Genomic DNA, 16,013 nt, shown 5'->3' with positions numbered 1-16,013 from the left:
ATCCTGAAATTCGGTGTTGAGGATCCCACCACTTCAGCATACGATCTCTGTAGAGAAGATGCAGTGGGTTGCTCTCTGGGTCGCCTGATGAAATTTCGCATATTCGAAGCAAGAACAGCTTGCCCAGCCTTGTTGATGTGAACCCCATCTCGCCCAAGATGCCTATCACCGATGCTGCTGTTGTCAATGAAACTCCAGCTCCGTTCACGGGCAGCGGTATGCAGACGCTCATTCACCCCATCGACGAGGCGCCTCTGATGAGCTGATTCCCATCTACGATGCACGATACTAGATAAGGCAACTTCACATCCTTCATTTGAAATCCCGTCTGCTAAGGCTATGATGTCATCTGCGGTGGATGTACTTCCATTGCCATGCGAGGGGTGCGAAACGTTGTTTGACCCGATATGTAGAATAACGTCTCCTTTCGCCTTTACACCCTCGGTAACCTTCTTAGCGGAGATATCTGCCACCTTCGCACCCGGGTGTGGATGGCAGAACACTTTGCGTCTTCGGCTCAGAAGACGGCCGTCGATGTGCTTTATCATAGAGTCCCCTACGATGACAACATCTGGTAACTCAGTGACATGGCGTTGTCTATTGTCTTCCGGGCACTCACTTACCTGGCCGCTATTTGGTATTGACGCCGAGGTAGCAGCCTCAGGAAGCACAGAGACATCCAAGCGTCTTTGGCGATGACTTTCTCGGTACTGCTTTAGTTGTTCGCTTGTCGACAATTCGTTAGAAGACTTACTAGCATTCGTGCTTCCAAGGATGACTTCAGGTCGCTTAGATAGATACCGGAGATGGTGCCTTTCACGATACTCTTTGATTTGGTCGCTTGTTGACATCACAGGAGAAGGCCCAGGTAGATCGCCGTGCTCATCCGCGAGGACATCGAATGGATTCTGTGTCGGGATGGTGTAGGTAGTTTTGTCCGTTTTTTGTCCCTCATCATGGCCAGGGAGACGCACTTTGGAAACGGTTTCCACTATTCCGTGGAGATTTAATTTCTCCTCTACCAGCTCCTCATTATTAACTCTTGCGATAGCTTCTAGTTTGTTGAGTCTTATGGAGAGTTCGCTAACGGCTGATAGTACTTGGCTAAAAAGCTCGTAAAGATCACCGTTGTCCGTATTTGTCTCTTTGTCAATTTGACTGTTTACTTCATTGTCTATTGAACTTTGCAGCCTTTTCACTAAAGTGTCTTTCACACCGTTTTTGTTAAGACCGCGTTTCTGGAGTTCCGCTTTAAGTTCCTTTACGCGGAGGGATTTTATATCAACAATGACCATTGTGACGTCATAATAGTCCAGTTCAGAAGGCTTAGCAATACCGCGTAGAGCTGACACAAATCACTTGCGCACACAAAATTTGCGCATACTCGTGCTCACAGTCATGCGTAGTATCCAAGGTGAAAATTATGCGCAAAGTGTTTATATACCGCGCTCACGCTCAGAAAATAAACAAAGTCAAGCGAAGAAATTGACCAAAATATTTGAATAAAATGGCCAAAATCTAAAAAATGTCCTATAGTTAAGAAAAATCAATAACGTAGTTCTCACCACCGTCCTTTTGCCGTCAGAATGGTATAATAACGTCCTGTGAATCTGCTATTTGACTGGAAAAAAGTGCACTTTTCCGGGAGCTCATGAAAACACGTCCTTCCGATACGAAGACCAGATACCAGATCAGTCTCTGTAAAAGTAGCGAACCTGTTCATTTCAGCTTCCATGTTTAAATCTACCGCTGATAGTCTAGTCCCACACAGATAAGTTGCTGGCATAGCCAGCGAGAATCGAGAATAACGATAATATCGAGCAAAGCATATCGCGGTTGTGGCGCAATCGCGTCGATGAGGTGCGGGATTCAGTACTCGATGATTAAAATGAGGGAGTAAAAACCGATATCAAATCGATAGTGGGTTATCGTCTGCAATCGTTATATTTTACGTGCACTATAACTTTTGTCATGCACTGCCGGCCTGTATCATAAGTATGTATGCTATTTTATATATATATATATATATCATGTCATATTAGATTAAAAAGGGTAGGTTGAAAGGATAATTTGAAGTACTTTTGATGACATTTCATGTCCTAGTTGATACGCCGATTTACTTACATTCATTCGGGTCTGGAGATATAATGTTACATTGATAATGATAACAATAATAGTATTCAGTCCAAATAAATGCATAATCAGATTGTAGCATGTAATAGTCTTTTCTTCGAGCATTTGTAATCCTTGCATAAAGCAAGTTCAGAATACCAACCAAGGAACAAGTCACTACGTAGTCCTTACGGGTGCTGTTCGTTATTTCGGAGGCTCGCTATTCCGAAGGTTCGTTATTCCGAAGTGTCGTTAATCCGAAACACGCAAATTCCCTATACCTAGAGGTTCGTTAATCCGAAAATTTGTGGCGTTATTCCGAAGGTTCGTTTTTTTTCCGAAGATTGGTTAATCCGAAAATGAAATTCGGAACAATGAACCTTCGGAATAACGAATCTTAGGAATAAGGAGCCTTCGGAATAACGAACCTTCGGAATAACGGGCTGTAACCGTACTTACAGGCGAACAATCAAGTCTTTATATACCGTCGGGTTTGGTTGTTGTGCAGCCTCATCATATTACCCACACTGAATTAAGTGAAAATTTCAACGGATATATATATATATATATATATATATATATTACAAACTCTTTTTATATACTAAGTATTCGTTGCGGCGTTTGTCTATAAATGACTAATATTTCAGCTACCTAAATCCTATGCATACATTAATAAGAATTATTGTCCAGAGAACGAAAAGCATTCCCTGTGGTAAGTCATACAAACTAAATTCCTGCATGGCCTATAGCTTTGCTGAGTACAGTAGGTGCACTAAGTATAATAAGAATTCATAAGTGTGATAAAATCAACATCGAATAAAACACTATTTTGTGGTGCACAAAGAAAAATATAGCCATTATTATGTATGTGCCTAAATATAAACAAAACAAAACAAAACACACAGAATAGTACGAAACAAAAGCGTACATACAATAAGAATGATTATACAACACCTTAGAATGATGTCGAATTGTGATTGGCCAAGAACATGTCACATGACATTCCTTAAAAAATACCTATCAAACTCATTGAAAGTGACAGCCGTGCATTAGGCCCCCTATTGCACGGCTCGCAGGTATTGATGCACGGCCGCTCGACTTCACAAGCAAAGTATGCCTTCATGTACTGTACGCAGCGTTGCCAGGTCCCAACGGAACAAAATCACCAAAAGGCCTGTGAAAAATCACCAAAAACCACAAAAAATCACCAAATCTGAGAAAATGTTTTTTCTCGAAGTTTTTTTTTTTAATTGATTTTTTTTTAAGTTTTTTTTTTTATTTTTTAATCTTTTGGCATATAGGATCAATGAACTTCCAAGGGAGTTCAAGCTGTGGGAGCTGCTGCTGCTGCTGTAGGTGTGTATAGATAAAAAAATTAGCGTACGCGCAGGTTTTTGCGCATGTCCTTTTCAGCATCCGAGATTTTGCGAGATATTCAGAGATGGAAAGCATGGTCGACGAGATTCACTTGTTGACGACATGAAGATCTATTAGCCGTGACCAGTGCCGTATATACGGCACTGGCCGTGACTAATTGACATGGTTTGTGAATATTTAGCCAATACGGTCTGGACTTGTATATCTTTTGTGTCTAAACTGAGACTAATCGCGACACAACGATCTCGCGGACTAGATCATGCATTTGGGTGCAAACGCCATCTCAAGTGGGCTAGCTTAGTCTGCATTCAAGGCAGCGGAGGCATTATTCAAAGACTCAGTATACCCACACTAATGCGCGTGTTCATGCGTGTATGGGTGGAAATGAGCTGCTGGCTTGACAGAGGTCTGCGCTCTAACAGTGCTTTTTTTTCTATATCGTTCATAAAAACATACATTGTGTACATTCATTGATCTTGCTCTAGCGATCCACGTCCCACAAGCTTTGCTTTTTAGTGGATCACTATTTTCATATCGAATCTATTTTCCGCACGCCCACGAAGTATCCTCCTCGTATATATATATATAAATATATGTTGTTATATAATTTATCTCGGATACTACATGAATCTTTTGCAAATCCTTAATGTTTGAAAAATATCATTTCATGACATGTATACTTTGTACTATGTTTTGATTTTCGTTGATCGGAAATAAACTATGATTGAATTGAATTGAATTGAATTGAAAAAATACAACCACTTACCTTCATGTTGTAGGGAACGTAACGTACTGATGCGCATCTGTTTACTGCATACACTTGGAAGCTAGTCATAGATGCTTGCATTGAATCTTTTAAGCATTGCTGCAGTGACCTCAAACTTATTACAGCAGCCAAAAGTGGTCTTGGTTAAGACTATGGCTTCTAGAGTTTTAGTCGAAAGCTGGTTGCGATACTTGTTTTTTGCCCATGTCACTATGGAGAAGATGCGTTCGACTGAAGCATTGGAGATGGGACAAGACAGCGCTCCGAGGGCATAAAGTCCTATTGTCCTGTATGGCTTGTGTCGGTCGGAGTTTTCATGATTCAAAATGCCCTTCCAAAAGGACTGGCTGTCATCTGGTATGCTGCCTTTGAAGATCTTCTCTTCCTTCCACAGATGCAAGCGGATCATTCTGTACTGTTCCTCAACCACATCAAGGTCCTCACACAGATGAAGAAGAGGAAGGTCTGAAAAGGCACAACATGACATTTGCGACAGTACATTCTTGGGATGAAGTAATGACAATTTTTGGAATGTCTTCTTGCTCTCAGGTAGCCTCTTTTCTATCTCAGATATGAGACATGCAAGAAAGTCAGCACATCGGGTTCTCACATTGTCTACGATCTGTAGATGGGCACGCTCCCTCTGCAACCTGACTGCTTCAGCTGTAAATTTGTGACCATAGTCTATGAGATTCAGAGGACGTCTTGCACCAGTACCGTGATCATACACCCGTTCCTTCAATGACTTGTGCTGCATGTCTAACGCATCTGAGAGCCCTTCCGGTGATGCATTTTCAGCCTGGAATTTCTGATTCAGGCGGTCTAGGTTCTCCACAACTGGTGCAAGGAATGTAAAGTACAAGAAATTTGACTTGTCGTCAAACATGTGGAACAGCATCCTCGCTCGGTAACGGACATCTTGCGTGCCTTCGTTCATTGCCATTTGGAAATAGTTTTTCAGAGGATCCCAGTGTTCCCAAATCCTCCGGATGAGCTCCCCCCTGACTAGCCAACGAGTTGTAGACATTTTTTTGAAGGGCATCTTCTTGCTTGCAAGTTCTCCTTCCTCTAGCTCTTCAGCGCAGAATGTGTCATAGAGTGATTTATATGCTTCTCGGCGCAAGAAGCTGTGGCTGAAGAAACTTGGAACTTCACAGAGCATGAATCCCACATTTGAAGGGAGTCCCTCAAATGCCTTCTGTACGCACAATGCGATGGAATGGCATACACATTTCATGAGTGTGCATTTTGGTGCAACCTCTTTTACTCGGCTCCAAACACTGTTGTGTTCTCCGGTCATGTTTGAAGCTCCATCTGTTGCAAGACCTACACAACGGGAGAGGTTCAGATTGTACTCATCTAGAACGGTTTGTAATGCCTTGAAGAGCTGTTCGCCGGTGGCTTCGCAGATCTCTTGAAACCCCAAGAGTACGGTCAGTATTTCCATTTTCTCCTCACTAAAGTATCTTGCAAGGATGGCAAGAACTCTTGTTGATGACACATCTGTACTCTCGTCGATTATCAGAGAAAATGCTTTCTCTGACATATCTTCCTTTACTTGCTCCTTTATGGTAGGAGCAATAACTTGTGTCACAAGTTTTGTACATTTGGTGCGATGTATCGAAATGGATTCTAGAGTGCTACCAGCTGCATACTTTTTGATCGTCTCAGACAAATGATCAATCGAGCTCAGAGGACTATGACAGCATGTCGTAACAGCCAAATGAAGCTCGGCGGCCTTAACAGCATCAGCAGGCTGGATCTTTTTACTGCATGTAGCGAATTTGGTCATTGAACTCCCTGCAATAGCTCTTCTCGCCGCAACGTGGCTTGGGGTATCTTGATGTTTTTTTAAGGAGGCATGATGAGGCTTTAGCTGCTTTCTGCAGTATTTACAGAATGGTAATTTCACATCGTTGTCCATCACAGAAGTAAGCCAGTTAAACTCAGTTTCCCATGAGGTCAAATACTTTCTTGATGCCTCATACTTGGTCTTAGATTTCTTTGCTGGTGGTGTGGCCATACTGAATATGCCTAGTCTGAAAATAGTGCAGAGATAGACAAGGGCAAGGGGCTATTGTAGTAGTAGAAGTATAGCATAGTAATTGCACATATTGGTATTACTTTTCAAAACAAAGATATAAATTAAATATCACAATATTAGATATCACTGTTGACAAGGGTTGATAAATCGCAATTCACTTTTGCTTTACATCTCATTTTTTTTAAATCAGTACACAGAGTAGTTCTAAGGTTTTGTAATTTAATCAGTTGTAATTCTTCATGTTTATGATTAATTTTAATCTGTCCTTGTTCGTTATGTATTACAATTTCAAAAAAGCAACTTACCACCACTGCTGTTTAAGTGCCATCACTTTGAAACTCGAAAGTTATGTGGTCTAGATCCTACTAGAAACATATTCTCATGCAACTCGAGGGAATTGAGGTAGTAGCCTTCTTATCATTCATGTTGTCTCTCTTCTTTTTTTTTCCTGAAGAATTCAAGATTTATGACTGATCAACAGTATTTAGGAGATATTGGATAAAAACCGTTCCTACACTGACAGCATGAATGTCCTCATAGTGGATGAGTGTTGTCAATCAAACACTTCTGCCTAGTAGCAGGCAGCTACCTAGTACTAGTAGATATCTAGTCATCCTTTCCATTTGCATTTGCGTGAATGCACATTGCAGCACCACCGAACACGCACAACCAGCACACAGAATCACAGTCCTACACAGTATACAAGTAGTTGTCATTTGTCAAATATCGATTACAGATCTAACCATGATTTACTCGATGCTATTAGAGTCAGCTTATCATTTACTCGAGTATTTAAGATTTGCAACTCACCAGTATAAGACAGATCTTTCGAGATATCTGGGGAAAGTGGGTAAGGGTTTCAACTACAAGATAACCACAAACTGATATAATTATATCGAACACTCATTATCAGTAGTGAGCTCGCTGGTTTCCAACCAGTACTGCTTTCAACACTGTCCCAACCTCCCTGCTATGACGTAGCCAGCACAGCTGGTGGCCGCGGTTTGTAGCTTTATCAGCAGTAGACAGCTGAGTATGATCTGACAGCAGCGTGGCGACCATTGCATCGGCGCGTGTGCGTGCAGTACACACAGTCACACACATGCATTGCGTACAATGTGCGATGTGTGTTTTGTGTGTGTATAAGATCTGACAGTATACCAAGACAATAACGCACATGTTATGTATCTATGGGAAAGTGTTACGCCATGCTTTCTGGAAAATAGACTAGTTTTCATGGTGATTTTGTTTATTTCTTTCGAAATCACCCGAAAATCCCCAAAAGATAACCAAAAATCACCAAAAGATCACCAGAAATCACCAAATATGGATTTGGTTACCAGGATAAAATTTTGTCACCAAGGGTTTCAAAAAATCACCAAATTTCACTATTTTTGGTTACCAAGATCACCATCTGGCAACACTGACTGTACGTGCTGGCTGCATGCAGCGCTGCACTGGTTCATTCACAGGAAAGGCGCAGCAAGCGAGTACATGCAACGTGTGCGCGCAGCTGCTAGTTATATGTACTGAGTGCATATGTATTGCATACTCGTATACGGGCCTTTACAGTAGGGCTTACGGCTGTGTTTTTACTTTTGACTCGAATCTGCTACGTGGACCACAGTGATCTCAAAATCAAGTTGAGAAGCAGTAATTTGATTTTTTTTTTCTGTGGTTGTATACAAAATCATTGTCGCAAATAGACATAGTCTAGACCTACGATCTACCGACATCTCAGATCGGCTTAGACCTAACATTAACGTTCTCGATCTAACGATAGTTTGATCAGTAAACGCCGTAACGGTTAGAATGGGTAGGACGTAACGTTAGACCCTGCAGATTTTGCGATTCCTGTGACTGTGTGGTCGAATCATTGCGAGTGTTTGGTTTGGAATTCTCGGCCTAATTGTTACATTTATTTTTGGACCTTCCCGACTTGCCGTTCACTGATTTAGTACTGTGATTATGGACAAGGTGTTGTATAAAACGAATAATTTCTGATTTTGTTCGTGCATTGGGGCACGTCATATCGCACTCGGCGCGAGATTTGCCACTGGTCTATTCAACGCGGCGCTACGCGCCTTGTTGAATAGACCAGTGGCTTATCTCGCGCCTCCTGCGATATTCGTGCCTAATGCACTCACAACTCATAAATTATTCGTATACTATTTGTATACTAAAAAATAATAAGAAAAGAGAAACAGAAACAAGCAATAACCACGGCGACAATAGAATCAATCGACACTATACTAGTCACTGACCTGGAGTCTAATTCTTTTTATTGAGAATTCCCTCCAAGCCAAATATCCACGGTTTTGTCATCAGGTTTTTGACATGAATGGTCATTACTTTCAATCCAAGCTGTAAAGTGTGCATGTTCATCTCAAAACTTTGATTACTGTTGATTTTTACTAGTCATGACAGAATGTCTCTTTGTACAACATCGTTTCATTAACTAAAACACGCAAGGTAAAATGTACCATCTAAAAATTATAATCACTTTTATAGCATTATAGCAAGTTTTATCCGCGTCATAAACGGTATATTAATGCTACGGTGCTGTGGCGCTGTGGCATAGTGGATAAGACTCCCGACTCCGACTGGAGGACCCGAGTTCGAATCCCACCCAGTGCTTACGTCCTTGGACAAGATGTTTTTACCCACTATGTCCCTGTCGACCCAGGTGTATAAATGGGTACCTGGCAGTACTAGGATAATAATAATAATAATGGTAGGGCCCTCTAGTAGAGAAGTGGCAACACTGAATAGGCTACACTGGATGAATAAAACCGTATTATCATTATTATCATTTTTATATTCTAATCTAACCCTTTATGGAACGAACACAGGGTCACACAGTGAAGCCACACTGTGTGACCGTGTATTCGTTCCATAATGGAATGCCTATATTAGGAACTGTTGTGGTAAGTACATGGTACGCTAATGAAAGTTAATTACCATCCAGGTTGCGGGAATAATCAAAGAGTAAAACAATCGATGCTGACCTCACGCAACGTATTTGTTTGCTTTGTTGAAGGGGAATTGACCCCAGAAGTGAAGACGCACTTTAATGAAAGCGTTTATTTAACAATAGATTCGGCTAATGGGAAGAAAGTTTTCAGGATTCCAATTATTCATGCATTCATCTACTGTACGATGGGAACATCTTGGCCATCCGGGTCATGTGGCTGTGACCACTAATGAATCGATTTAAAAGCAACAACAACAATAACAAAAGAATACCATTTTTTGAAGGAATTTTACTAAGAAATTGCCTGGCTTGTCTCAGAAAATGTCATCGGCAATTCCTTGCGCGGTAACATGGAAGAAAGGATTGCTTCCGGTAATTTTGAAATCATTGTAATCCTGTCCAGCAGACTCGCGTTATAACAAACAACTGTGACAAAGTCCTCGGGACCGGTAGTTTTCTTTTCGAAATGTCCTTCGAAATTTTGTTACAATCGAACAAATAAACAATAAAAACATAAAAGGGAATAATGCTGCGGCCTTAATGTTCACTTCGTTGTACAGCTGAGAGACACGAATTTTGTATATCGAATGATGAGACACGTACGTGTATCTCAACAACCGATTCTATGCTTGTTGGTAGCTTTCCCGCTGATTTGCATTAAGTCTTCATGGACATTAACAATTTAGTTCGCAGGTAGCTTTAAAGACAGTGAATCCCTTTTGCATGCAAATTTTTGAAACATTGGTGAGAACACTTAGGTATTGAAGAAAACAGTATTTGGAAACCTCCTGTAAATTTTGAACTCAAGAGGGTATGTATTTGTTTACTTATTAACCGTTAAGATTTGATTTTTTTTTTTTCGTACCACAAAAAAATATATAAATCTAACAACTAGTCTAGTTTAACAGACCTGTGTGTTGAACTTAGTTGCACATGTAGCTCATGTAAGTTGTGTGTTGTTATTTGCCGATGACAAAGTAAGAGAAGCTATGAATTCTTCTTTTCTGACAGCTTTAACATGCATACATTTTTGTTCGCAGTATCATATTATTACAACCACAGGAGGATCAATGTATACACTGGGCATACACTGTAGTACACAGAATACGCTGCGGTGAGCGTTTGGTGCATTATTTGAATTTTAACTGCTAAACCTTCAAATACCACAGAAATGTTGTAGCTTTACAATAGTCTTGTCATTCTGGTGGAATATATCATGTTCTGTGCTATTTTGGAAGGAATGCAGAAGGCAGAAGGTATGGCCCATCTTTAATGACCTTATACCTGGCCTGGTACAACTTTCCTACTCAAGACGCTTTACATCTACATTCATTTTTACTGTCGATATTAAAGTGTGTCTCGTTCGACATGTAGGGAGGATCATGACAATGAAATCATCATTCTATTATCATGATCTTTTTTTTTTTGATTGATGTTACCTGGCATAGTAATTTTCGACCCCGTTCTTACGTCGACTGGTATCATAATTGTAGTCGCTCAGCAACATGATAACGTTTATGCATTATTCCGTATCACATAACATATTACCGCAGTAGAACTCCCGCCCTCAAAAAGTTATCGCGTCCATCTCCTTTATTTCCGGTTCAAGTACTGCGCCATGTCATTGATATCATCTTTACACTATTAGTATGATGATATATATATATATATATATATATATATATATATATATATATATCATGAATATATAATGGATTCCATGCAACTATTTGATTTAGACGGCTTAGATCATTCTCTTATTAATCAAATCAATAGATAAATCTCAATGCTGTTGCTGTGCGCGGGCACCAAGCATATTAAGTCGTCTTTGGTTTCCACATTACGTGACATCTCTCGATTACTCCTCTTATGCGATGAAAGCAAATGAAAACAAACAGAATCAGCCGTCATCATGTGACGCATTTCGTACACCCACGAGGTCACCTTCTCATCCGGATGATGCTTTAACAGTATCGAGTCCAGCTGTAAATCTATAAGCCATGTACGTGTCCTCAACAATAACATTTCATTGTGCGCAACGAACAAACTTTGACGCGCTCGAATATCCTCCGATCACTTCAGCTTATATGGTATATAATTATTGCTTTTCAATCTAATGGATCAGCGTGTTTTGCACGCCATGCTGCAACTGCCTAACAATAATTGATCAAATAATCCGATACACCACCCAGTGCCAGACTCAGGTTGAAATTATTAACTTTCTTAGAGGGACCATCCCTTTAAAGGATGACTTTGACCTTAAAATATGCGCAGCCCCGTAATTTTTGTATCATTCGTTTTAAGAAGAAAGTCAATTCTGCTCAGTAATAGACAATGAAGGGTGTATATCCATAACTCTCGGCGGAAAATTCTATACGAAACACAATACACACACGCACAAATATACATCCAAAAAAAAACACTATAAAAACAGTTGTCATCTCAATATGAATCAATAGTCGTTGATATGCTTATGCCCGGAGTAGACCCATGAAACTGATTAATTACATAATTTTCTTATGTGACAATAGATCCAACATTATGTAATTTCAGCTTACAGGAAATAACATTTTTACTTTCCACTGTGCCCTATAACCATTAGAATACTCTCTATACTCGGAGTTTTTACTACAAATAAAGTTATTATGTTATATTGTTTTCATTATTTCCAATATTATACACTGCATTGTTGCACAGTTGTAATTGGAAACTGCAGTTTGACAAAAATTTATTCTGGATTCTTCCTTCGGACTAACACCAAACGATTCTCAATGTAGCGGACTTTGTCGCATGCACATTCTCTTCTTTTGATCTTCTTTATACCTCAATTTGATTCTTCCTTTTTTTGGGGGGGGGAGGGAGGATGGGGAGGGAGGAGGGGAGGGGTTACAATATGTTTATTTCTTTCGAAAGTATCATCCTAGACAGGCTTCGTTGACGATGGTGGTTTATACATGCTTGTTCATTTCTCTTGTTCTTCATTGGCAAACATGCAATCAACTTCTTGTGATGTTGTATAAAGTATTTTGAAGTCGATCTAGGCTTTTTTCAATAATACGCTTGGTAGCCTTTAATCTTAAAACTATATTTGTGACCCTGCACCTCAAAACAAACAAAAAGTCGCCAGACATGAATTTCTAGTTAAGACCATATTCTGAAAGAACAGACTTTAAGCTTTAAAATGATGTATAACTCAAATCAAATGGACTCTCCTAACCATCTAAATATTGGAAAGAAAGCACAAACTCAGGAAAAGTGTGAACTGAGAAAAGAGGCTCTGAAGTACAGTGTCTATTCAAGCGCTTAATCTTTACCAAACCGTGCTGGCTATGCGATGAATGGGACAAAAAACAGGAAGTAAATCACCAGAGTAACAACAATGAAGGGATTATCAGATTAAACTGGAATTCAGCAGACCTTATTAACACATTCTGTCCATAATTAATGCCAACTTTCAAAGCAGTAGCACCATCTTTACAAAAGTTATTAGAGTTGAAAGTGAAGAGTGTGGACAAGGTTTTTCAGAAATGAAAAAGGGATTCTAAAGACAAACCTAATCACACTATTCTACCAAAAATGTGCGAGATAAACTGCTAAAAAACACATTTCCCTGCCCGTTTTATGATACCAAATTTTAGTATACTGTAAAAGAAGACCCGCTCTTTCAGAAAATATGAAAAAGTCAAGTTCGGCTAGGTTGACCCATTTCACTTATTTTCAGTCCTCACGCAAAATCAGTGCGTGCGACTTTATGTTCGTTTTGAGGTGCACGGTCACATTTATTATTCATGCATTCATTCATTCATTCATTCATTCATTCATTTTTTTTTCATCTCCAACAGAACATGTAAATATATATTTTTATCACATAAAACATAAGTACATAATCTGTGTCAACAATTACAAAATACGAAGTATGACATATAAGGAAAAACAAATGATAGGGTGGAAACAAAAACACAAAACATTTTGAAGTTTAGAAAATGTAGGAGATGGGGAGGAATCTAGGTATGTTGATTATCATCAACTTGCATGTCACTTCACTATTATATTTGTTTTCACGCTTTTCTAGTACCTAGGACCTCCGCAAATTGAAAAAGCTAGGTTGTCTTGGGTACAGAATAGGAACTACTTTAGAATTAATTTGAGTAGTAGCAATATTTTACAGATGACAGAAAGGATACAATAGCAAGCAATACATGGAAATTATTAATGTGTCCTTTGACTGTTTATAAATGTTTCATACACGAAGTTCTGGCACTTTCCTCATTTCTGTTTTTCTGTCTTTTGTCTGTAACCTCAGGGCCATGTTGAGATGATAGCAATTCCTGGTACAATGTCAACTTCTCCTGCCATGATGACAACTTGCTGTCATAGTAGAATCGCTTTTCCTAAAACTACTCTGATGTCAACTTTACATAAGAGTACTTGGTTGTCTTACTATGAAAATTATAGCGTTGCATTGCCTATGTTATAACACGAAGAACGACAAGTGTCGAGTTGTCATTTCGTCGACCATTTCGCTTACCAATCTGCCTGCCAAATTAATCAGCTATACCTAAGCGTTTGTGAAACTTCGACAAATTGGCACAAAAAGGATTAAAGTGCTTCTGTCTATTTTAAAAAACAGCGCTCTTGATTTAGGATTCGACATTAGCGGTTGAAGTTCTGCTTTTATTCGCTAATGATGAAAGATGGCATTGATTACACAGACCTGACGCTAGAAAGCAGAGAACGGGGAAGTAATATTCTAGACTTATAGCTCAGTGGAATCACGCAGAATACTGAGCCGCGTGACAAGTTTCCTCCACAAAATCTTTACGCGTGGCAAATCACGCGGTAACTTGGCTTCTTGAGCTCTGTTCATGTGAAGTACGTTTTTGAGTGATTATTATCATTAGCAGCATCATTGTCCGCGGCCCTCAAGTCTGTGGTATGAGCACGTAGTGGTTACTCGTGGCCACGGAAGAGAAATCGATGTCATTGACGTCGGCGGATGCGTGGAAGCACGAGCCAGAGGGGACTGCCGCCATGTCGAAGCTAAAAGAGAGACACGTGTCCGAGTTCGAGCAGGAGGCCGCACACTGAAGGAGTGAGTGCACCTGAATTGTAGCATCCACACTCGTCGGCCCTAGGAGCTTTCCCGCTGCATAGATATGGTAGTAAGAGCTCCTGTAGACTGTGCCTTGCATCAGATCTGTGACGGAATATTTAAAGTTATTGTAGAATTTAGTATAAGTGCAGTATGATTAATTACTAACGTGACTATATAATGCTTTTTAGCATCACAGTGTAAGTAATTATGATTTCCTATCAGTGGGTCTGTTCAAGTCCGAAAATACAGGTAAAAGCGATGTCAAAAATGCCTTTAGGAACAGCTGCGATTGCCGGTATAGACCATTTCGTAAGATCTTCTTAAGAGGGCCGTAGTAAGCTAGCGTTCGTAGACCTTTGTCAAACACTTTATAAGTTCATAGGATTGCAGCCTGGTTAATGGTCTTGTCCAAGATTTTTTTTTTCCCCCAACATCGTACGAAACCCCATTTTTGTAAGGTGGTCGTACGAATGTCGCAAGAACAACGAAAGTTTTTTTTTTTTTTTTTTTGATATGGTTTTTAGGTTTCTTAGGGTCGACGGAAAATTCTACCTAAATTTTTAAGAATAGTGATCGCAAGAACGTCCTAAGTTGGTAAGGGAAGGTTCCTGCGGCGTTCATGACCCAAAGTGTTCATAAGACGCTTGTAGCTTTTGGCAAGAGTATGTAAACAACTAATTTTGTGTGATTGTTGAGCTTCAGGGAGTATAAAGCCAAATGTTTGAAGTTCAAATTCTTATTCTGTTCATGGTGTTCGACGAGGAAGCATCTCCTGTCGAAGAAATATGAGACCAAAACAGAAGTCTATTGAAGGGAAGAGAGCGAAAGGGAAGAAAAAGAATGAAAAGTCTTCCTGCAAATGACGTCAGAATGATATGAGCTGCTAGTACGACTCTCTTACGACAACAAAGAATCGTAATAGAAGATGGTCGTCTTCGATCCTGAACAAAAGTTTCGTCATTTTACAGTACGACATAGAGGAAATTTACAGGGTACGTATCAAGTGTTAGTTTGCAATGTCCTGGCACATAATTATATTGGAATGTGTTGCCATGTGTAATTTCAGGTAAAATCTATTATCACTTTTCTCTTCTCGGGACAAAAGTAAAACCGTCAAGAGATAGCGTTTACATGTATATGCAGTAACAAAATGTATGGAGGGAACAAGTGCTATTAACACTTCACCTCAAGCGATTATCGAATGATTTTTTTTTTCTGATACAGGTGGTGGTGAAACGCACTGACATGTTGGTTAGCTGCCTCTACATATTTCTACTGTTCATTATACTTTCGACATAACAAGCTATGACTTCAGTACAATAATTACATTGAATTATTAATCCATTTTTTGATTTTTTTTCACAATGACTAACTCGGTAGTGATGTGTCAAATGTTGCTGCACCTGTTGTTGTTGCTGCTGCTGTTGCTGTTGTTGTTGTTGCTTCGTCTGTTGTGGTTTTTGTTGTGCCTCCTTCAGTCGAGGACGGTGACATTGTGGCGACACGAGTCGTCACACCCGAGGTTGTAATTTGTGCCGCGTTTGTTGTTTCAGCCTGCGGTGGCAATGTAGAAGACGTTGTTGTGGTGGCAGCCACAGTGGTGGTACCACCCACTGCCGGTGCTCCGCCACACAAGTCCGTCGTA

The 16,013-nt window shown here is 40.0% G+C and overlaps 1 protein-coding gene across 1 annotated transcript; it reads right to left on the bottom strand.

The window, feature by feature from the left end:
- Nucleotides 1-4,316: 4,316 nt before the first annotated feature.
- On the bottom strand, nucleotides 4,317-7,220 carry LOC139730365 (zinc finger protein 862-like). The gene is made up of 2 exons (XM_071641232.1): nucleotides 7,110-7,220; nucleotides 4,317-6,294 (listed from the first exon to the last, which is right to left on the bottom strand). The coding sequence occupies exon 2, from the start codon at nucleotides 6,276-6,278 to the stop codon at nucleotides 4,317-4,319; it is 1,962 nt and encodes a 653-aa protein (XP_071497333.1). The 5' UTR covers nucleotides 6,279-6,294; nucleotides 7,110-7,220.
- Nucleotides 7,221-16,013: the final 8,793 nt, after the last annotated feature.

This window comes from Diadema antillarum, unplaced genomic scaffold (assembly GCF_040938485.1).
Source record: "Diadema antillarum isolate AM-2024a unplaced genomic scaffold, OU_Dant_1.0 seq00000303_RagTag, whole genome shotgun sequence".
NCBI lineage: Eukaryota > Metazoa > Echinodermata > Echinoidea > Diadematoida > Diadematidae > Diadema > Diadema antillarum.
This window is presented reverse-complemented; position numbering and strand designations above follow the sequence as displayed.